Below are 20,949 nucleotides of genomic sequence, written 5' to 3'. Positions count from 1 at the left end.
TAGTTGGTGTTGTCCGCGACGCTCGACGCTCAGTGAGACGAGTTTCGCGCCGTGTGTATGTTGAGAGGGTGTGAGTGTGGTTGGAGTGTGTTTGTGTGTGTATTACTGCCGCCACTGCTGCTGCTGCTGTGTAGTTGTAACCCAGTTTAAATCAATTCAAGTGGTGTTGGGTGTGGAGTAATTAGCTGGCAAATCCCAAAGTGGCATATAAAGCATTTGGCTGGCGCCACCCAGAGGTAAAAAGAAAAAGAGAAAGAAGTCGTTGCTCGGTGTGTCGAGGGCCGTTGTATGTGTGTGTGTGTCTGTGTGTGTCTGTGTGTGGGGGTGGGTATGGGTCGATAAGAGCCGACGATCGACTGTTTTCTTCCATTTTCTGCTGTTGGAATTTTGTGTGTGTATATGTGTATAAGAGAGAGAAAAAGAGAGAGAACGAGAGAAATCTCGTGATGCTAGTTTAATGGAAGATGACATCATCGAAAGAATGCTGACGTCAGCCGTTGGTTTTTTGGTTAGGTTTCGAATGCAGGACTGGAGTGAGGAAAATGCGCCCGGGATTGATCACATCAGCATTTGATAGTTGAGACGGTGGCGACCAGTTTGGGCTGTTGGCTCTCTCGTGATGATGGCAGAGCCCAGCAGCAAGCCGACGGTTCAGCAACAACAGCAGGTACACAAAAAGCCTCGACCATTTTTCTGGGGTTTTCTTTTTTCTCCATTTCTTGTTGATTTCGTTCTTCTTCATATTCTGTTGGTGTGTCTTTCGTTATTTGTGTTAAGTCGGCTGAGAGACGCTTACTGCTCAACCAGTTTTTTTCCTTTTTTTGAGTTGCTTCAACGTTTTTACCTCATTTTACCGAGTAAAGTTCACGCTCCGACGAGTTTGATCGTCACGGCCACTCACAAAAGAGAATAGAGAAAGTTGGATTCGCACCCACAAAAGAACCCCCAACCCTAAACTCCCCCTCCTTCTTGAGGTCCCTTATTATTTCGACTTCCGTATATAACCTCGATATTGTCACTTTATTTCAGTATTTATTTTTATTTTTTCCTGGGAAAGTTACAGGAGTTGGGAGAATTTTGTCTGTTGTCTGAATTGTTCACGGATTACACGCTCAAAACAGCGCAGAGAGAAATATTTTATAGGTCGCCGCTGTCTCTTACTTGTACGGCTGGAAGTAGTACTGATTATTCTTTTTCCCTTTTTTTTTTTTATGTAAAATTTTTCTTCGGGTTATATTATACGGGTACGCCCACCTGAATAGGATTGATGACAAAAGAAAATTGAAAGATAGAAAGAAAAAAAAAAGGGAGGAAGCCATTGAAAAAAAAAATCGACTTTGGAAATAGACAAATCTAATTTTGTCCTTTCACTTCTAGAAATAAAAAAAAGAAACAATAAAACATTTGATATCATTAACTTTAAATCTGACCGAAGAGAAAAAAAAAAACACGTAAAGTTAAAAGAGAGAAAAAAGAAAAATGGGGTGAGGGTTAGTAGTGGTAGAGATATACTGTTGACCCATTATCTCTGTTTTACGTCAAGGTCCGGGATGGGGAGCTGTAGTGAAGAAAACGGCTAATGAAGTGAAACCAGGTAACATTCGTGGGCATAACAAACTAGGGTTAACGTTGGAACCTTTAACGAAAGAAGGAGAACGGAAAACGAAACCCCCAAAAAAACCGAAAAGAGAAGTGCCCTTTTATAGACTCTGAGGTCGGTTTATTTTCAACGATTCCTTAACGATTTAGACGGCAAAAAAAAAAAAAATCTTTCTTTTCCCCCCCTTTTTCCTTAGTATTTCGTGTGTGTGTGTGTGTATGTATGCGTCCGTGTGTGCTGGTTAGTCCAGCTGCGGCCGGAATGCGCGGTATATTATACAGACACAGAGAGAAAGAGACACAAGTCGGAGCTAATAAGAGCCTTGTTTCGGCCTCGGCAAGTGGCACCCAAAAAGTTGTAGCGGAACATTCCGTCGTGTATTTGGCGAAAAAGAAAAAAAAAAAAAAAAAGTTCAAAAAAAAAGGGGTGGAAATAAGAGAAGAAGAGTCGGTCCGTCAAATTTATTTATATACTCGAGGAGAAAGAGAGAGAGAGAGAGGAGATGGTTTTTGTCGCAAGGCTCTCCCTCTGCTCGCCCGGCCGTTAATGCTATCTTTAGCCGTTTGGTCCAGCCAGAAAGAGAACACGCAAGCGCAGAGATAAAACCCCAACGAGGGACCAGGAAAACGACGGACGGAGGTGGGGTGTATGACTTGCTAGACAAACGACATTTCGTCTTTTTTTTTAAAAGACTTTTGTAATCACACACATATATTTTGAAGGTAAACAGAAATAGAGAAGGGCAAAAAAAAAGAAAGGAAAATTCAATAGATTATTTATACGTGTGGCGTTGGCCAAGAAAGGTCAGATATTTTGTTAGTTTTCTTTTTGGGATATTCCATGGAACAACAATAACAAACGTCAACAATGCGAGCCTCTGTTTCTTTTTCACCTTCTTCGGTCTATCGCCTCTATCTGTCTATATTCACACGGCTCATCATTTGAGACATTTTTGTTGCCATCGAGTTCATGTCCTGTTTGCGCTTTGTCCGCCAAACCGACTGCGATTGGGCCAAACTGGAACCGTGCACGCAGATCGTAATAGGTAATTTTCCTTCAAAACAAAAATCCGGTTTCTCTCCGCTATGCTATTCCGTAACGGTAAGCGGGATGGAGATTTTTGTTTTTAAAATTCTAAACACGACCGTTGAGGGAGGGGGAGGGGAGTAAGCAGGGGTGAAACGAAAGACTAGACCAAAGGCTTATCTGTCGTCTGATAATGTTGCACCTGTCCATATTGATGGACCGTGACCGTTTTCTTTTTTAAATTTTTGTTTCACATTGTTTTTATCTCTTTCTATTTTGTTCCTTTTTAAAAAAAAATATATATATATTTTGGTTTTGTGGTGATGGTTGTGTCGTTTGTCGTGTAAGCAGATTGTTGCCAACGAATTGTCGTCGAGCAAGATATCAACTTTGGCCGTCCGTGACCGGCTGAATGCGGCGGCGCCGACTCAACCGCGGACGGTTACAAATACAGATTCAGGTGTGTGGATAGTGAATTTTGTTTTCTCTCTCTCTCTCTCTTAATTTTCACATGAGACGTGTCGACAAATGTAAAATTCTCATTACACAATTGATGATTTAATTCTTGTATTTATTTATTTATTGAAAGGAGGAGATAGGCGCAATGTCCGCGGACCGCGCTGCATTACTATCCAGCGTTCCAGCGCTGGATTCGGATTTACCTTGCGTCACTTTATCGTCTACCCGCCCGATTCTGTTTCCGTAAGTTGTTTTCTGTTTAGACGTTTTCCTCTGTTTTTGGCCTTGGTGGCTGTTGACTGGTTGATGCTATGACTTTGTGTACGTAAGCCCTCCCGCTCGTATATGCCTCCTCTTTTTTATTTTTATTTTTTTTTTCCTGCAAAAGAATGAGGAAAATAAAAAAGACAATGGGGGTAGCTCGAGGTGCGTGCGTCCGGCATGCATGAAATGCTCTTTTTTGGTTTCAGTTTTGTGTGTGTGTGTGGGAGAGTCTGTTTCTCTCTAAACAAAACGGCCAGGAGCGGAGAGCCACTCCCGAAAGCCGAGGAAGAATAAAGAAAGAGGAATGCTCATGTTACTATACTACTACAACTACTAGTCGTCTTGCATACATGGCCTGCGTCGTTAAAGGGCCAGACCGTGAAAAAAGAAAAAGAAAATACAAGAAAAAAAAAGCCAAACAAACCAGTTGGCGTAAGCCCCCCCTTCTCCTTTACGTTTAGCAAGAGACGAAAAGAGAGAGAGAGAGACTCTTCATTCGGTCGGAGACCTTTCAAGGCTGCGAAGGCTAGTCCCGATTTAGCCTCGGCTGATCGGATGACGCGCGGCCAAGTCCGGATTGGCGGTACGTCAAAGAGACTGGATTTTCCTTCTCTCAAATCTCTGTGTGTGTGTGTGTGTGTGGCGGTAGCGAAAGGGTTATAAAGCGCAGCAGCAGCAGCAAAAGGAAGCATATGTCACCACAATTTCTTGTTGTTGTTTTACATTAAACTCTTTTTTTTTTTTTTTTTTCGGCACGGGATGAATCAGTAATGTCTACGAATGTGGGGCCGGTCTACGTGACCGCATGTACGACGATGAACACGACGAGTTTAAGGTCGATTATCGAAAGCCAAACGAAACACCAGCGGTTTTGTTTTAGTCGTCCGGTCCTTTTTTCATTCGCGTTGTGTAGCGTGAAGGCCGATGAAAAATAACAAAAAAAAAGGTTTCCACACCAACAACGGCAACAATTTCTACCACTAACGTTGTGAAAGTTGAACGAAAAATTCAACTGACCGCAGGGAAGGATAATAATATCGGGGCTGGGAAGTAAGCCCTGAGAAGAGAGAGAGAGAGAGAGAGAGAGTAGAATAGTGGGGACAGATTATGGGCCCTGTGCCTCTTTTTCTTTTCTTTCATTTTTGCCTGTTGTAATGGCGACTTTCTCCCGGCTCTTTCTTTTCGGTCCTTGACCCGAATTGGATTAAACCGGGTCCATCGATCATGTTGCAGTCTCTTCTCCAATCCAAACAACAAACACACACAAACAGCCACTCGGCGGTGGGACGATCGTCTCCGGAGGGTTGGAACAGACCGCGAGTGGGAGTTGCGGGAGTGGATAGGTCGACATGGACCAACAAACACCACATCACAAGACTCCGTGCTGGAACTTTTTTTTGATTTTTTTTTTGTATTTATTATTTCTTTTTTCCCTTCCCGTCTGAGAGTCAGTAAAGAGAGAGAAAGAGCATTTTTGGAGCGTTGCATTTGCAAGGACGGATGTTCTACTCTTCTTCTTCCGGCACGCAAATTGTTGGACACATTCCAGATCGTCGTTGTAAGGGGGGACGGGGTGGCCCACGCATTCGAGACTCTCCTATAAAGTCTGTCGCATAGGAACCCGATTGTGTACGTCTGTATACGTGTACAGATAAGGAGCCATCATTCATTTTTATGACGATTGTTTGGTAGTCTAGTGCGTCGTTGTTGTGCATCGCTCCGCTTTTTCCTTTTCCTTTTTTTACGATCGTTTCGTGACGATGAAATTCAAAAAGAACATTTCCCACCTTGATGTCAAGTCGTGGAACCGAGTTAGAGAGACCCGGGCATATATAATGAGAAAGGCCTGCCTCCGGCCCGTTCTTTCTTTTTTATTTTTATATTTTTATATGAGGCTTGTATTCTTCGTTTGGTTTGATTCGTTGAACCGACTATTGCACACACACACACACACTCAACTAGCACGGACGCCCTTTTTGATGACAAGACCTCTCGGACCCAAGTGGCTCTTTTCTCTTTTAATCTTTGAATATGTTTTTTTTAAGTGTATTGCATCCCTATTTAAAAAAAAAAAAAACACATTTTGTGTGCTAGATATTTTCTCTTTTGATTATTTATTCATTTCCAAATGGGATTTTTGGTTGGCGTTCAGATTGGGATTAAGAGAAGGAGGGGGCACTTTTGAATTCAAAGCGTATATAGCAGCTGCTTTCTCTCTCTTTTTTTTCTTTCCCCATTTTGCCCTCCCTCTTATATTGGAATACTAGACATAACCGTCATCATCAGCGCGCACACACGCATAAGGAAATGAGTCCCTTAAATAGAATCTCTCCGTTCCATCGAGTGTGTGCGTTGTGTATATTTGTTTGCTATTGGAATGTTTGTATCATGTGATATCCATCTGTCACTCTTGTTTGATATACATTTTCGTTTCTTCTTCTTCTTCTTCCTCTTTTTCTTCATCATCTTCTTCTTCTTCTTCTTTTTTCGACTCTGAAGGATTGCCCCGAGGAATGGCAACGTGGAATGTCGGCCGGTCTGCTCGACCCCATGATACCGATGGACACCATCTTCGTCAAGCATGTTCGAGAAAACGGACCCGCCGTCAAAGCCGGACTTTCGACTGGTACGTGAATCGAATACGACATGATATGGCCTAACTCTCTTTCACCACAATACCATCCTGTCTAGCCCGGACCCTTCCCTTTCGATAGTTTTGTTTTGTTTTTTTGTTCTCTCTTGTGAAATTGTGATGGATGGCCAATTAATGACGGCTATCCAATCGTTTGGTGAATTTAGGTGACCAGGTGGTGAGTGTCAATGGAGAGTCGGTCATGTGCAAATCGTACGCCCAAGTGGTGCAGATGATACAGAAAAGTGGACCCAATTTGCAGCTGGTCGTAATGCCGAAAGAGCACGACGTTCTCCAGCAGGTAACCGACACCAATCGAATCGCCAAGTAACAGACTTGACCAAAAACATTTGTTTGTTTTTGTTTTGTTTCTCTAGTGTTTTGCTGATACGGCTCACAACCCGTACACAAACGCCAGACCAGCGACAGTTATTCCAGCCGCTGGAACTGCGGAAGACCAGGCCGGCAAAATGGTAATGGACCCTTTGAAACCCAACAACATCATGTCGCACCTGCCACGGCCTAAACCCTATCAACCGTTCCAGGTGCCCATTATGCCGAAACGTCACGCTACTTTTTGTTTGATTGATTGATTTCAACGACTCGTTTGTCTATTCATTGCCATAGGTGGAAACTAGGAAACCAGCGACATCCCACACGAGCCCAGCTCCAAAGCCAAACACTGGCGCGCCGCTCGGACGCGTCCTGTCGCCGTTGGTGACGGCCGGAACGACGACGACAACCACAACGACGACGGCCAATAGCCGATCAAGCGAAGATGCAGCCGTTGCGGCCCAGGCCCGTCTCGCCGCGGCGGCCGCGCTCGTGTCCAAGAGCGTGCGCAAATCGGCTGATTTCAATCCTAACGGTGCGGCCGGTTGCCGAGGAAGTCTAGCCGGCGGGCAAGGCGTCGAATGCTATCCCGGCTCTGCCACGGGATTCAATTCGGCCGCCCATTCGAAACGAAGTTCCTACGCTGGAACGCCCACCTGTAAGAGCGAGTTTATTTCCAGCATTAACGCCCCGGCTGCCACTTTCAGCACTGCGGCGGGTAGCGCTGGTCACGCCCGTTACGCCGGTTCAGAGGGCACGTCCAGCTTTCCCCCCCACAATCAACAGCAACAACAACAACAACAACAATTCCACTACCCGATGCATCCGATGGAAATGGCGACGTTTGCGGCGATCCACGGCAGCGTGTCGAGCCTGCAGCAACAGAACCTTCGCGATTCTCCGCTCAATTCCAGCAAAGGCAGTCTGTACTCGGCCGCGTCGGAATGCAACGACCAACAGTCGCATCAACAGGCGCAAGTGATGACACGCATCAAGAAGAGTTTCGAACAGAAGGAGGAGTTTCTGAAGAGGCCCGCTCTGCCGTACTGGGTCAACGTTCAAGAGGCTCAGCAATCGCCGCCCGTCCCCAAAGAATTTTACGCCCAACCGCAGAAATTCGCCCGGCCAGTGTGGCCTCCCATCAGCGCGTCGTTGACCACGTCACTCGACTCGCTGACTTCGGAGGTGACGGCCATTACGACGCCGTCTCAACAACAAGCTCAGACACATCCGCTCCATCACCATCATCTGCATCAGCATCAGCATCAGCATCAGCATCAGCATCATAACAAGGCATCGTCTTCGGCCGTCACGAAAACAGAAATCATCCCGATGGGCATCACGTCCATCGAACCTTGGTCCGTCTCTTTCAGCTCCAAAAGAGCTACGCCTCCTGTCAGCCCGTCTCAGTCGCCGGGCGCGGTGGGCCTCGGCTTGGTGCCCAACACGGTACCCAAACCGTTTTACGGTTCGACCAATGCCACAACGACGACTACAACCACCACGGTAACCAGTAGCAACAACAACAACACGACTAGTCCGTCTGGCAACAAACAGTTCGTGTCGACGCTGACCCGCATCCAAGAGAACATCGCGTCCGATCCGGCGCCGGAATCGAAACCGAGTCGGCAGTTGACGTTGATGCACGCGCCGCTGGCCTCTCCCGAAGAGTTTTTCACGCCGTCGCCCACCAAAGCCGGCCAACATCCATTGGCGGCGGCCACGTCGGCTGCCAACGCGCCTGTCGTCGTCAAGCGAACCAAACCGTTTGAAAATGGCGCCGAAAAGGGCCTTCTGGCCCGTATCGCTCAACGTGGCAAACAACAACAGGAAGCTGCTGCCGTTGCCTCCGCCGCCGTTGCTGCTGCCGCCGCCGCCTCCGCCGCTGCTGCTGCCGCCGAACGTTCCAGTAAGAAGCGCTTGTGTTTACGTCGCTTAATAATAATTGTTTAATTTTTTTTTTTTACCATCAACCTCTTCCTTTTTTGTTGAAACGAATAAAGATAAACTAGCGACGGATTTTCAGCGGGTGCCGATCGGCGGTTCGGGGAACCGCACCGTCATCATTGGCAGTTCGAATTTACATTGTCAACCGCCTGCGGTAGAATTGGAATTTCCACCCAATTCATACGGTGAGTTTGCTCTTTCTTTGCCCGATAGGTTCAAGTGTTTCAGTGTTTTTTTAGGAGGGTAATGTTTAAACTAGCGGGGGGAGGCGAAGGGAATGTTTCAAGCAGAAAAGAAAAAACAAAAAAAAAACTAAACGATGAGACACATCATTTGATGCGGGCTACATGGCCGTGTGTGTGTGTATATTATCGTAGATGCACAAGTGACGTGGAACGAGGAGGAGCGTAAAAGTCTCGTCTTGAGGCAGCACTCGTACCGTTCCGCCGTCCGTGATTTCGGTGAGTCCCGTTCCCGCCCCGCCCTGCCCGCTCGCCTGCGCCTCCTTCTCGCTAACTCATTTACTAGACGTTTAGAACAGCAACAACAAAAAATGCATAGATAATTTTTTTTCTTTTTTCCGCTTGACTTTTTTTTTTTCTTAAATTTCATCGTTTGCTGTTTGTGTTGTAATAATTTTCGTCGTTCAATTTTTCCTGTTTTGAATGCCTTATAATTTTATGGTTTGTTGGCTTTGTTGCCTTTCCCTATTTGTTGTTTTTCTTTATTTCTTTGAATTGCATACTAGCAGCTTCTACTAGTCCGCTACTACGGATTGATCCGTCGCTGGATGAGAACTCGAATACGAGTGCGTCCAGTAGCATTGTGACGGTCAGTCGCGTTAAAAAGCGACCCTCTCATTTGAAACTAACCGGCAATCATCACAACCTGAACAACCATCAGCCGTTGGCGCTGCATCCAACAACGACAACTGGTTGTCCCTCTGCCAAAGCTCCTTGCTTGCAAACTGATATCGACGCTGACATTGTTGCCACCGCCATGGCCGATAGGGCCAGAAGTTGTAGCCCATTATCTCTGCCACGACCTAGTCCCATCGCTTCTGATTTTGAGTTGTCCGTTTTGGAGCGATTCGACCAGCTCATGGCTTCTTTAGGTACCTCCTCAGGTTGGTCTTGCCTCTGGTTCTTATTCTCCATCGCTGCACTAATCAAAAACTACGGAATGTTTGTTTCATTTTAGATCTACTTGTTTCCACCCATTGTAATGGTTTTCTTTCTTTTTCTCAAATTTAATCCAACCCAACAATTCGTCGCTGTTTGCTTCATTAATGTCGTTTCTCGCCACCAGGCTCGAGCAGTATTAGCAGCAGCGGCAGTGCGACAGTCCAGCAACTCGAAAGCCAGTCGGCTACTAAAATGGCGACACCGGCAACGACGGCCAGCGTCAATCGACGCCAAAAGATTTACGGTATGGCGCTAAATAACTGAAGTGTCGAATGTCATTTTCAACGGCGTCTTGGTCATTTGATTAGATGACGACTCTGACCGGGGCATGAGACGCATATCGTATTTGAAAGCGCAAGCTGGTAACCCGGTTGATGGTCCGATGGCCATCGGCACGGTCACAACAGAAGCCGAGACCGTGGTGACTAGTGGCACGACTACCACCACGACCACCACGACCACCACGTCTACGCCCACCAACAACGAGCACTCAGCCAAAGGGTAAGAGAAACATCTTTGTTTTCCATTTGTTTTGTTTTTTTTTGTTTCAGTTTTTATTCGGCCTTTTTCGTTTGAAAAGGCGAGACATTTTGTTGTTCAGTCTTTTCTGCCCTCTTTTTTATTTTGTTTTATTTTTTTTCTTTTCGCAAACTCTTTCCGGGAGTCGGCCCGAGAAATATCATTGCCCTCCACCCCACCTCTCTCTCTCTCTCCCTGGTTGAACCCCGCAAATAAAAATAAAAAAAAAGAGAGGGACAGAATGACGACGTTAGTTTCTTTCTCTTCATGACGGATCGTTCTTTCTCGGCCATGTATCTATCAATGGTGTCATACAGTTCGACTTCGTGGGCCGTGGTTAAAGTGGAGACTAATCTGGTGATGGTGTCTGTGGTGGATCGTGTCCAGCCAGCGGCTGGCATGATTTCTCGCCTGCGGCAGTATTTCGAAGACAAATCCAGGCCTCCTCCTCCTACTCCGCATCCGCGGATGGCCACTTCTTCTTCTTCTTCTTCTACTACTACTACTACTACCCTCTTATCGTCTTCGATTGTTGCCAACAAAGCGACGTCGCAACCTCCACCGCTGGCCAGTCGGTGAGCTTCCTACTATGATGATGATGATGATGATGATGATGAACAACATCCGTGACACATGCAAAACAAAAAACAAAAAAGCCCACACCATCATTCAGCATGAGATTGTGACTCGACGATACCCTCCCTACTCCGTTAGGACCCCCCCCCCCCCCAGTACTAATGTCCTTTTCTCTGTTTTTTTTTTTCTTTTCTTCTTCCTTTGACTTTTCCCGCCTTTTAGTTTGTTTTGTTAATCGCACGATTTTCATTTGTAGACAAGTTAGGAGAAACCTCTTCCATCTCCTCCTCACCCGACCCGAATGACAGTCTCTTGAAGTCAGGATGGATAGAAACCACATTCCAAAAAATACAAAACAGAAAATAAAAAAAAAATAAAAAAAAAAATAAAATAAATTCCCTTTTGTACACAGCAAATCGGTCAAAAATTGCTGGTGGTCTCTTCTGTTTCATTTTCCTTTTCTTTTGACCTTCTTAGTTTTTGGGTCGGCTTGTTGAAATCATGTCTTAATCGCACCATTCGCCATTTGTTCTTTGGTTTGATATCGCAGGCGTCCGGCGCATCCGCCGCACAGTATCCAAAAATTGCGCTCGCTTTTTGGAGACTCGACAAAAGTGTCTGCTGCCAAATCGCAACAGCAAGGCGAATCCAATTCGAGCGCGGCCGGTGCTCATCCGCCCAGCCCGTCCGAGACGGAAGGACGCGAAGGATGGCTCTACGTCAAACAGACAATCATCGATTGTCGGCGATCCACTGACCGTTCCTGGCGCCAAATGTGGACGCGGATACGTTGCGGCACGGTGCATTTCACAAGAGATCGTAACGTTGCCTCCTCGTCCGCCTCCACTGCCAACGGCACCGGTAGCAGCAGCAACAACAGTGGCAGCAACAACAGCAGTTTCACTCCGGGCACTGGAGCCGACGATATGGTCATTGACTTGCGAGGATGCACCGTCGAGGTGGCAGTCTACTACACCAAACGCAAGCACGTGCTGCGTCTTTCCACATTCAACGGCCTGTGCGAGTACCTAATGCAATGCGAAGATAACAACGATATGGTCCTCTGGCTGGACAGTTTCCAACAGGTGTGCAGTTGTTGTTTTATTATTTTGTTTTATTGATTTATTAAATTGACATATTCTGCTTCTTTACAAACGAAATTAGGAGCAGACGGCTGCCAATAATAGCGACAAGGAAGACGGCCCTGGGTCCAGCTACAGCAGCAGCGAAATGATGTTAGTCCGACAGGCTCAGGAAGCTGATAATTCGATGGCTCACGGACGCCGCATGGGTCGATTCACTTTGCACCGCAACCGGTCGCCCACTGGACATTCGCCCGTCTCCAAGACGCGAAAGCCGAGTCTTCCTGGAACCATCGGCGGCGGTGGCGGTGGCGGCGGCGGCGGTAGTAGCGGCGGATCTGGCGGTAGCGGCGATGGCGCGCATTCCACACCGGCCAATGTCAACAAACCGACGACGTGGCGACGCAAAGTAGTCCAGCAATTCAAGAAAATCCAGGGCAATTCGCCCAACTCCGCTGGACTTTTCCATCCGCAGATGATACCCGAAGGGGCCACCATTGGCGTCCCGCTCGAGTTCTGCCCTCGCTCCTCCTTGTCGGAGAGCATTCCATTGATCGTCGAACTTTGCGTCGGCATCGTCGAAGCTCGCGGATTGGAGAGCGTCGGCGTTTATCGAGTGCCGGGCAACAGCGTGGCCGTTAACGCTCTCTCCGACTCGCTCAACCGTGGATTCGACGGCCTCAATCAGTCGGATCCGCGCTGGAATGACGTCAACGTGATCTCGTCACTGATGAAATCCTTCTTCCGCAAACTGCCCGATCCGCTGGTGACGTCGGAACTCTACGGCGCTTTGATCGAAGCCAGCAAGATCGAACCGGAGCAAGTCCGTTTGAATTCCATCAAGCGGCTGGTCGATGAGCTTCCCGAGCCCCATTACTCCACGTTGCGCTACCTCGTGGGCCATTTGTCGCGCGTGGCCGGCAAGAGTAACGTCAACAAGATGGAAGCTCGTAATCTAGCCATCGTCTTTGGACCGACGCTCATTCGGCCAGGGGATGACAGCACGGTTACCATGGTGACTGATATGTCTCATCAGTGTCGCATCGTCGAAACGCTCATCGATAAGGTCGAATTCTTCTTCCCTCCCGATCAAGACCAAGTGGACACTTTACAGCCCAGTTCGCCCACCCAGGTTTGGTTTTTTTGTTTGTTGTTGATTTATTTGTTGTTTAATTATCCGGTCGTGGAGTAATTGGTTTTGGTTGATGATGACAGGTCAGCAACAGTAATTTGGCTAGCAATACGGATGACCGTAAAGATGCCTACGCCAAAGAAATCGTGTCGTCCATCATCGCAGCAGCGCGAAAGAAGAGACAGACGTCACTGGACAGCCCCGACTTGAGCGATCGGGGCGATGCCCCTCCAGCCTTTCCAGTCGTTACTTCGACCACCACCATTATTACTAATATAGCGACGACTCAAACAATAGTCGAAGCACTAGTTCCTACCGGCTCCGCTCATTCTCTAGTCGAGCTTGGCTCCACCGGAGGCCAGCCGGCCTTGCCAGTGGAGGCTTCCGAATTCCGTTTGAGCTCTGCAGAGATTCCGTCGACCCCTCCGACGGTAGAAAGGAAGCGATCGGCGTCGCTTGGAGGCGAAACCGTCATACCGCCGTCGCCCAGTCTAGCCCTGAATGACTTGGCCGGAATTACGGAAATGGCTGCCGATGGGCTGGCTCAAGCGTCCGGCACATCCGAGCCATTTCGCAGCCGGACGTCGTCGGGAAGTTTTGTCGTCAATAAACTCCATCCCATCGATGCTGCCGGAATTCGAAGTTATTCCGGTTTAAGTGCCGTCACCCAGGAGCGTATTCGCCTCTTTGAACAGGTAATTTGAATTCCGGTGGTTCGCTTGACGTTGAGAAAATTACTATCGGTCCGAAATGATGCAGGAAACGAAAGCAATGTTACAAAGAGACTTGGCCCGTCAAGTGAGAAGAGAGGGCGAACCCGTTCCGCCATCTGCTGGAGCCCGTCGCCTGGACAAAACTGAGGTAGAGTCTGCATGGCATCGAGCCAAATTAGAAATGGAAACGGATGACTTTCTCGACGTTCTGGCCGACAATCCTTCCGGTAAGTGTTGGCTCTCTACTAAATAGCTCTCTTCTTATTTCTTTGTAAATGAAAAAAAAAAAAAGATGATTTTTTAATTGCAAATTTTCGTTTCCCCCCCCATTTTGGTTTCGATTTTTACCTTTGTTTTTTCATTTCTGTTCGTTTTCGTTTCTAACTGTCGGGGTGTAGGTTCCTGGATGTCACTGGGCCCGATTTAGGTCCATGCATACCAAATGGGGATTTTATATATACATAAAAACAAAACACAAACTAAAATATAAAACAAATCGAAATAGGAAGGGAGCGTAAGTGCCGGCCCTTTTCTTGTGTGATGATAAACAAAAAAAAAAAAGATATCCCGTCTTTAGTTTAGACGCACGATTTAGTCTTTGCACGGGATGATCTTTCCCCCTTTTTCACGTCATTTTTTTTTTTTTTAAATCTCCATGATTAGACCCTTAGTGCCACATTTCTTTCGATAGAGACGCATGCAAACCGCATGGTTTGGCGGAATGCTGACGACGTTCGATTGTACAGAAATGGACGCTAATTCATTGTCTTTTATTTGTTGTTGTTGTTGTTGTTGCGTAGACGTGACTGATTCGACGGCAACGTTGGACGTCTCCGTCTCTTCGGACCAAGATAAAAAACCTGAAGAGCAACAAGAGAAGCAGCCCGAAGAAGGAGTTGAAATCGATCCAACTGTGGAAACGATCGCCACCGATGAAAAACGATGTCGAGATACGGAAAAGGAGCCGCAAATGAGCCGAGCGTTATCCGCCATCGCTGTCCAGAAAGAGGAGGACAATCACGCTGCCCAGAAAGAGGAGGACAATCACGCTGCTCAAGTGGCCGAAGAAAAGGTCGATGAGAAACCTGTCGTTGAAGTCGATGCCGTCAAATCCTCGAATGGGAGAGGCGTCACTGGCCCCAAATCAGCCACAACAGCCAAACAGCCAACAGTCGGTGGAGGTGGCGCTGTCGGTCGATCTCAAATCCCTAAACCGTCTGCCAGTAGTAAATCGAACGAATCATCGCCTGCCTCGGCCAAAGTGGCGACCGCCTCCACCGATTCCACTCGGACGTCGCCGAGCAAGTCCGTGACGGCGCCTTCGTCGACGGCGGTCAAGAGCCGGTCTTCCATGGCTGTTGTTGGCCGAGCGAAGACGGTGGAACTCAACAAAAGCGTCCCAGCCAAGAAGATGAGCGCCGGCGAACTCCAGGCTCCCAGGATGCTGCGCCAAATGTCAGCTGGCCAAATGCAGCCGCAATCGCCCAATAGAGTACTGCCCGTCAAAACGAATCCGCGTCTGAAGAGCGCCGAGACGAGTCCAGCCAAAAAATCCAGCGCTGCCAGTTCGAACAAAACGGAAGAGACGAAGAAATCTGCAACAACGACCGGTTTGTGACGAGCCATTTTTTTACCGTTCAGGACATTGACATTTTCATATTTTGGGCCAGATGGTGAGCAGTCAAATCGTTTACTGGAATCGAACCTGGACGAGACTCTCGACGCCGCTGACCAGCCAAAGAGTGGGCCCAAGGCAAGACGAGATTTCTAGTCACGCCCAACTTGCCATTTTTGAAGTTGCCGTTCGTCATTAACAAATTTCGGTTTCTAAAAATCTGTCATGCAGGAAACAGCCGACCCAGTCGATAGACCCAACATCAAACAGGCGAGCGTCAGCGTGAAACGCGAGTCTAAATCTGCCGATACCGGCAAAGCCGTCAAGCGCTCCGATTCGTTGACGAAAGACGAGAAAACGGAGAGTAATACCAAAGCGCGTGAGCGCGAGATGAGGCAGACGAGCGTCGGACAGAAAACGCCGAGAAAATTCGTCCAGAGAAGCGGCGAGTCTGGCCTCAAACGACGCCACACTGTTGGCGGTACCCGTGATTTTGATAAGGTGATTCAAATTGGCACGCATTTCTGTTTTATTCTCCGTCGTGTTGATACGATTCGGTTGAAAGGTGCGAATCCGCTGGTTGGCTGACAAAAGTGATGAGAGAAACGTTATTCCCGCTCCACGCTGGTCGGCTTGGGATCGTCTACAGCCATTGATTAGCGACGAGGATCTCAACGTGGACCGCAGTCTCAAGACGTGGATGCGTAGCGAAAGAATAAGGACAAGCTCGCCAGAATTATGCCGGAGGTCGGACACGGCCTCCATCGCCACCAATACTTTACCAGCCAATGCGCCAGGATGTGCCAGCGGTCAGCCGCTTGAGGCCTCGTCTTCCATCCGCCAGGATGAAGATGCTTCCAGTCCGTAAAAAGTGGCAGTCACAATATGACGTTTGCATGAAATACAAATTCTATTTTTTAAAAAAATTTATCTAAGCGAAAGGGAAAAGTAGTAGATTGAATGTCCAGTATGGCGGTCAAATTTGTTGTTTCGAATGACGCAACAAAAAGACTTTTCCTTTTTTTGGTTTTTCGTGTTTTTCTTTTCATTCAAGGCCTCATTCAATGTAAATGTTTGTCGTGTTCAATTCTGTGTACAGGAAAAGTAGTGCGTCGCGTCGGCTGGGTTCCTTTCCCCACCCCTCTACCACCACCACCACCACCACCACCACCACCACCCTTAAAAGCTGTGATGATAATTTTTATTTTTTACGAAAACAAAGTGTACATTCAAAATAATGGCTCTGTTTTGTCGACCTACGTGTCGTCCGTGCCCATTCGCACGCATTTTCGCCATTTTCTGAAACATGTTTCCTCCCGTGAAAAATTGTAGTACAGTGACGTTAATACCTACGCCCTTCTTTAACCTGAATTATTTGATTATATGGGATTAGTACGCTTGACGTGCCGTCCACTCATTTGCTCTCTATCTTTCGTTGTGTCATCCGTGACTTGACAGTTCAGACCGAAAAATTGAAGATAAAAACAAAGGCATATGGCCATTTTGTGCCACAGAAATAAACTAAAACATGACATATGTAATTACACTGGTTTAATTCAAGTGGACCTGTTTTATTTGAGTTGATAATTGTAACGTTAATCAGATTTCTAAGTCATCGTCAGGGTCTTCATCATCCCAATCTGGTGCTTCAGCTTCGTAAATGATTTGGCCTTTCGAAGTTTCACTTGTTGCAGAGCTTGCCTGCTTCCTAGAAGAATAAAAATCCAGTTTTACTGACTACTGCCATGGTTCAACTTTGATCATCAGTTACCTGATGTAAGGTAAAACAACTTGACTCCTGGCTTCTTCTTCTTTTGCATTCAAATCTAGCTTGAAAGTTGATTTTGGTACCGCATTTTTTGGCAAAGAGTCTACTACGACATTCGGTGAAGGTTCGACAACCTCTTCAACATCTTTCACCTCCCATTGGTCTGTAATGCTGTAATATTCATCCTATACACATAAATTTTTAGGAAAATCGAAGTTAAAAATAATAATAATAATGACAAATCCTACACTGTCGACCAGCTTTCCGCTACCTTTCCTCAACACACCACTGCAAACGTTACGGCCCTGTGCTTTCCGAACAGTTAGGTGACAATGGAAAATATAGTTTAGTGCTTGAACAGTCTCTTTATCGTGGACGTCTCCATGGACGAGTGCAACCACAGCTACTGCTGCTATAACAATGGCAAAACGGAATGTTAGGCAAGAACTGTAGCCCACTGTTAAAAAGTCACCTCACTTGTTTTTTGGAGATTCCTTAAGGCTGACGCAAGTTCCCCAACTGTCCAGTTCAGAAGAAGGGGAGATAATGAATCTATTGCAACCACAAGATGTTTGCCATTATTGGCTAAATCTGAACTCCAACAGCTTTCAATTGCCGTCCTAGAGCTATCTTGGTTTTCATTAAAGATACAAGTCTGCCAGGAAAATTCGAGCTGTTCCATTTCGCTCTTCTCTGACGATAATGGCGAATCATATTTGAAGTAACGAACAGAATACCCATTTTTCGAATAGTTGTGAATCAAACTGAGGAACAGTGGCCTTCCCTTAACATAGAATGAATCTACAATTGAAAAAAAATTTGCAAGAACGATGGAATGAAAATAACTTTACTTCTTTACAAACCTTGAATTAGAATAGAAACTGGCGGTTGCTTTAACAGATCTTTCAAAATCATTTTTCGTACGCGCACGAGGTTTCTTGTGTGACCTTCTGCTTTGTTGTTGTTTCCAATGTTAAATGGTTAACAGCGCCGCGCATAGATGGCAGAAACGTTAGAATTTTTTTATAGTTTTATGCCTTACTCGGTCAAACCCGGTGTTTTGGGTTGAGTGTCGAACAAATTTACATTGTTTGTTTGCTTATTATTAAAGTTGATTTGTAGCATTTCATCAGGCATTACTACTTCATTTCATGGTCAGTAGACGGTGATAACGTTAAACTTACTTATGATATGCTGAGCTCTTTACCTTCCAGCCTAGGTCATGTCTAAAATGGACCAGGCTTCCAAAGAAGCATGGCAGTGGGTTGATAGCACAGAAGCTCAAGCCATAACAATTGATCATATGCACACTTCTTACAGACTCAAAGTCCCTAAATGCAAACCTGGAAAATGCAAGTAAGCTGCAGCCAACTTGCTAAAGAAACAAAGTACATTCAAAACATTGCAAGCTTTAATGCTGGCTATTCTTTAGGAAAAATTGCAGAGTTAACCCCCGATGCCTTGCTGGGTTAGGAGAGAAGGCATGGTTAGAAGAGTTAAAAGTAACTGATGAAGAACCAGAGGATCCATGTGATGTTGTTCGGACGGAAGGAAATTTTGTGGGGCTGACCAACCTTGGGGCTACCTGCTACATCAATAGCCTGCTGCAGCTTTGGTTCCACAATCCTATATTTCGCAAAGCCATCTACTCCTGGGTTCCCTTCTTTGATCCTTCAGAAAAAGGCAACAGAACTCTTGATTTACTAGAAAAGGGTGGGTTTATTCCAAGTTCACCTGTTGGTAAATTACAACTACTGTTTGCTCTTATGCAGTTTTCTAAAAGAAGGTATTATCAATAGTAAGGTGTGTAAGTTTAGACAGTCTACTGATGTATCTTTCTCCAACAGCTGTGTTAATCCAACCTTGTTGATTGCATCACTTGGAATAGATACCACCACCCAGCAAGATGCACAAGAATTTTCAAAATTATTTCTTAACTTGCTGGAGGAAAAACTGTCGCTCCAGACAGATCCAGAAGTTTCAACGATGGTTCCTAATCAATTCAGAGGGGAATATGAATACGTAACCAGGTAATCGACTTGAAATTACACATTGTTTATTTTTTGTGTGCTCAGATAATTAAAATTCTAGGTGCTCCAAATGCCAGAAAGAGTCGTCAAGTCCCTCGGCTTTCTACGAGTTGGACCTTAGCCTTGGTAGTAAAAGCGACGTAACATTGGATGAATGTCTGGCCGAGTTTCTGCATGAAGAGAAACTGGAAGGCACAGATCAGTACTTTTGCGAAAATTGCAGTAGCAAACAGAATGCGACGCGGAGCATCCGCCTCCGCCATTTGCCCTCGATGCTTAACATTCAACTCCTTCGATTCGTCTTTGATCGGTATGAAAACATTCACATCGAAATCACTGATAAAACCTATTGAAAGCTCGTGTTAATCTATCAGGAAAACTGGACTGAAGAAAAAGGTCAGTTCAACAGTGCATTTTCCGTTTTCTATAGACATGTCGAACTATGTCAAAACACAGGGGGGGGTGCAAAGCAACCAGAATTATGACCTTTCGGCCGTCTTAATTCACAGAGGACCCAGTGCCTACAGTGGGCATTATATTGGTATTTCACATGAACAGCATTGTGCAAAATTCTATGAGATTTCATTTTTTTTTCTCTTTATTTTACGTTATTCGGCAGCACATATTAAGGATCCCATTTCAGGAACTTGGTACAAATTTAATGATGAAGTTGTACAGAAAATAGAGGGTACCAATTTCAAATTGGGCATCGAAGAAGACTTGGAAGGTAAAGCTAGTGTTCAGTTTTTGTTATTACTTCTTTGTCTCTCATCAATGTGGATGACAATTTTGTTCTAATAGATTCTAAAAAGAGTCGAACTGGCCCCAAAGTTGGCAAAGGCAGTCATGGTTCGAGCAACGCTTACATGCTTGTTTACAGCCGACGTGATGCTGCGAAACCAGAAAGCCACGTTGCTAGCTCAAACGAATTATCTGATCCTTCGGCCGTTCTGCCTCCCTGGGTTCAAACTACTTTGTTCAATGAAAACGAAAACTTTGAAAAGTGGAATCGCGACAAGATTTCTCGTAAAGTACGTCTTAATCATTGGTTCAGATTCCTTCAATGACATCCAAGTCTAATGAGTTTCCACACTAGGATGAAAGTTTGAAGAAGAGCAGAGAGAAGCATTCCAAAATGAAGCGACAGTACGGTAATCTTCCTTGCGACTCGCTTGATAAAGGCGAATTTATACCAACCCAGTGGTTAATGAGTTGGCTAGGCAATGACGAGAAGCTAGGATCTATTGACAATTCCATTTTACTATGTGAGCATGGCAAGCTAAACCCTGAGAAATTTCGAGAGTACAAGCTCGTTTCTTCCAGCGTGGTAAATTGGATTGATCAAGTTTCGATTTTCGAAACTTTAATTTTCTAATCCTTTTTTTTTTAAAGGCTGATGAGTTGTACAAAGAGTATTCCGGAGGCAAACGTCTGGATGAAACCTCTCTCTGTTGGGAATGCGTTACGACCAAATGCCTTACGAGCCAACTTCGGTCGCAGCTTGACCACGAAAGCAAACTGATAACAAATCTGATGAAAAACAAAATCGAACCGTAATGATCAACGAAATTCTCGAAACTATTGTTTCTTTCTTAATCCGTTTCTATCTGTTATCGTAGGGGCCAACCCAGTTTCTGGATTGGTAAAGAGTCTTTACGCTCCTGGAAGAAAATGGTTTTGGACAGACGAATAATTTCCGAACGAGAGTCGGTGAAGGTGAGAACTGTGCTCCGAAAAAGCTACTACTACCAATCAATGTGAAAATCACTGTGAAGCACCTAGCAAGTCGAAATATAAGGTAGGAATGAGAAATCGATGTTCACGATGAATTTTTTACGTTCACACTATGTTCTTGTGCGTGATTTTTAGTTTGAGAGAAAAAGAAGCAACGGTCAGTGCAATGGGGCCGGTTCACTTGAATTGGAAAAGTATTTCGACAGGCAGCCTGATCGAAGTGAATGGCAAGCGGAATTTGAGAAAACATTAGAATGGGAAAACCGACCATCGTCATCGTCTTCGATAGGAGAAATAGGATTCAATGAAGATCTCCTGTGTCCTCACGGTGTGTT

At 45.9% G+C, this 20,949-nt stretch overlaps 3 protein-coding genes across 14 annotated transcripts in view; 2 read left to right on the top strand and 1 right to left on the bottom strand.

Annotated features, from left to right (window-relative positions):
- The first annotated feature begins 11 nt into the window (after nucleotides 1-11).
- On the top strand, nucleotides 12-16,642 carry LOC116918769 (rho GTPase-activating protein 21). 11 transcript variants are annotated; one of them, XM_032924523.2, is made up of 22 exons: nucleotides 14-236; nucleotides 514-667; nucleotides 2,978-3,086; nucleotides 3,216-3,328; nucleotides 5,849-5,975; nucleotides 6,149-6,282; nucleotides 6,359-6,454; nucleotides 6,609-8,223; nucleotides 8,318-8,446; nucleotides 8,639-8,722; nucleotides 9,010-9,387; nucleotides 9,570-9,689; nucleotides 9,754-9,946; nucleotides 10,282-10,539; nucleotides 11,091-11,625; nucleotides 11,705-12,754; nucleotides 12,838-13,449; nucleotides 13,514-13,694; nucleotides 14,268-15,077; nucleotides 15,138-15,220; nucleotides 15,314-15,583; nucleotides 15,648-16,642. In XM_032924523.2, exons 2-22 carry the CDS (start codon nucleotides 620-622, stop codon nucleotides 15,948-15,950), a joined length of 7,248 nt encoding a protein of 2,415 aa, XP_032780414.2. In that variant the 5' UTR covers nucleotides 14-236; nucleotides 514-619; the 3' UTR covers nucleotides 15,951-16,642. The 11 variants fall into 11 exon arrangements, 10 of the variants coding, with proteins under 10 accessions (XP_032780414.2, XP_032780412.2, XP_045022828.1 ...); XM_032924521.2 differs by having other exon boundaries at nucleotides 6,359-6,526; nucleotides 9,013-9,387; XM_045166893.1 differs by having other exon boundaries at nucleotides 6,359-6,526; nucleotides 9,010-9,375.
- On the bottom strand, nucleotides 16,617-17,859 carry LOC116918773 (elongator complex protein 5). 2 transcript variants are annotated; one of them, XM_032924540.2, is made up of 5 exons: nucleotides 17,714-17,859; nucleotides 17,328-17,651; nucleotides 17,099-17,259; nucleotides 16,854-17,035; nucleotides 16,617-16,790 (listed from the first exon to the last, which is right to left on the bottom strand). In XM_032924540.2, the coding sequence occupies exons 1-5, from the start codon at nucleotides 17,763-17,765 to the stop codon at nucleotides 16,682-16,684; spliced, it is 828 nt and encodes a 275-aa protein (XP_032780431.2). In that variant the 5' UTR covers nucleotides 17,766-17,859; the 3' UTR covers nucleotides 16,617-16,681. The 2 variants fall into 2 exon arrangements, with proteins under 2 accessions (XP_032780431.2, XP_032780430.2); XM_032924539.2 differs by having other exon boundaries at nucleotides 17,099-17,262; nucleotides 17,714-17,858.
- Nucleotides 17,857-20,949, top strand: part of LOC116918770 (ubiquitin carboxyl-terminal hydrolase 48) — a 15,881-nt gene continuing 12,788 nt past the window's right edge. The window contains 13 exon segments of the mRNA XM_032924531.2: nucleotides 17,857-18,004; nucleotides 18,065-18,206; nucleotides 18,283-18,636; nucleotides 18,698-18,880; nucleotides 18,942-19,190; nucleotides 19,255-19,421; nucleotides 19,500-19,607; nucleotides 19,682-19,911; nucleotides 19,977-20,207; nucleotides 20,273-20,433; nucleotides 20,500-20,617; nucleotides 20,619-20,678; nucleotides 20,750-20,942. Coding sequence (XP_032780422.2) covers nucleotides 18,073-18,206; nucleotides 18,283-18,636; nucleotides 18,698-18,880; nucleotides 18,942-19,190; nucleotides 19,255-19,421; nucleotides 19,500-19,607; nucleotides 19,682-19,911; nucleotides 19,977-20,207; nucleotides 20,273-20,433; nucleotides 20,500-20,617; nucleotides 20,619-20,678; nucleotides 20,750-20,942 — 2,188 coding nt within the window. The 5' untranslated portion in view covers nucleotides 17,857-18,004; nucleotides 18,065-18,072.

The sequence above is a fragment of the Daphnia magna genome, unplaced genomic scaffold, assembly GCF_020631705.1.
Source record: "Daphnia magna isolate NIES unplaced genomic scaffold, ASM2063170v1.1 Dm_contigs114, whole genome shotgun sequence".
NCBI classification, from domain to species: domain Eukaryota; kingdom Metazoa; phylum Arthropoda; class Branchiopoda; order Diplostraca; family Daphniidae; genus Daphnia; species Daphnia magna.
The sequence above is the reverse complement of the archived record's forward strand: the minus strand, read 5'-3'. Positions and strand labels throughout refer to the sequence as shown.

Excerpts from the sequence above, each read along its gene's own strand:
- LOC116918773 (XM_032924539.2), bottom strand. The coding sequence starts at position 17,765 with ATGATTTTGAAAGATCTGTTAAAGCAACCGCCAGTTTCTATTCTAATT. Across the intron at positions 17,652-17,713 it reads AGTTTCTATTCTAATTCAAG|ATTCATTCTATGTTAAGGGA; the intron begins GTTTGTAAAGAA and ends TTTCAATTGTAG. Across the intron at positions 16,791-16,853 it reads GTTGTTTTACCTTACATCAG|GAAGCAGGCAAGCTCTGCAA; the intron begins GTAACTGATGAT and ends TTATTCTTCTAG.
- LOC116918769 (XM_032924520.2), top strand. The coding sequence starts at position 620 with ATGATGGCAGAGCCCAGCAGCAAGCCGACGGTTCAGCAACAACAGCAG. Across the intron at positions 3,087-3,215 it reads GGTTACAAATACAGATTCAG|GAGGAGATAGGCGCAATGTC; the intron begins GTGTGTGGATAG and ends ATTTATTGAAAG. Across the intron at positions 9,388-9,569 it reads TTCTTTAGGTACCTCCTCAG|GCTCGAGCAGTATTAGCAGC; the intron begins GTTGGTCTTGCC and ends TCTCGCCACCAG.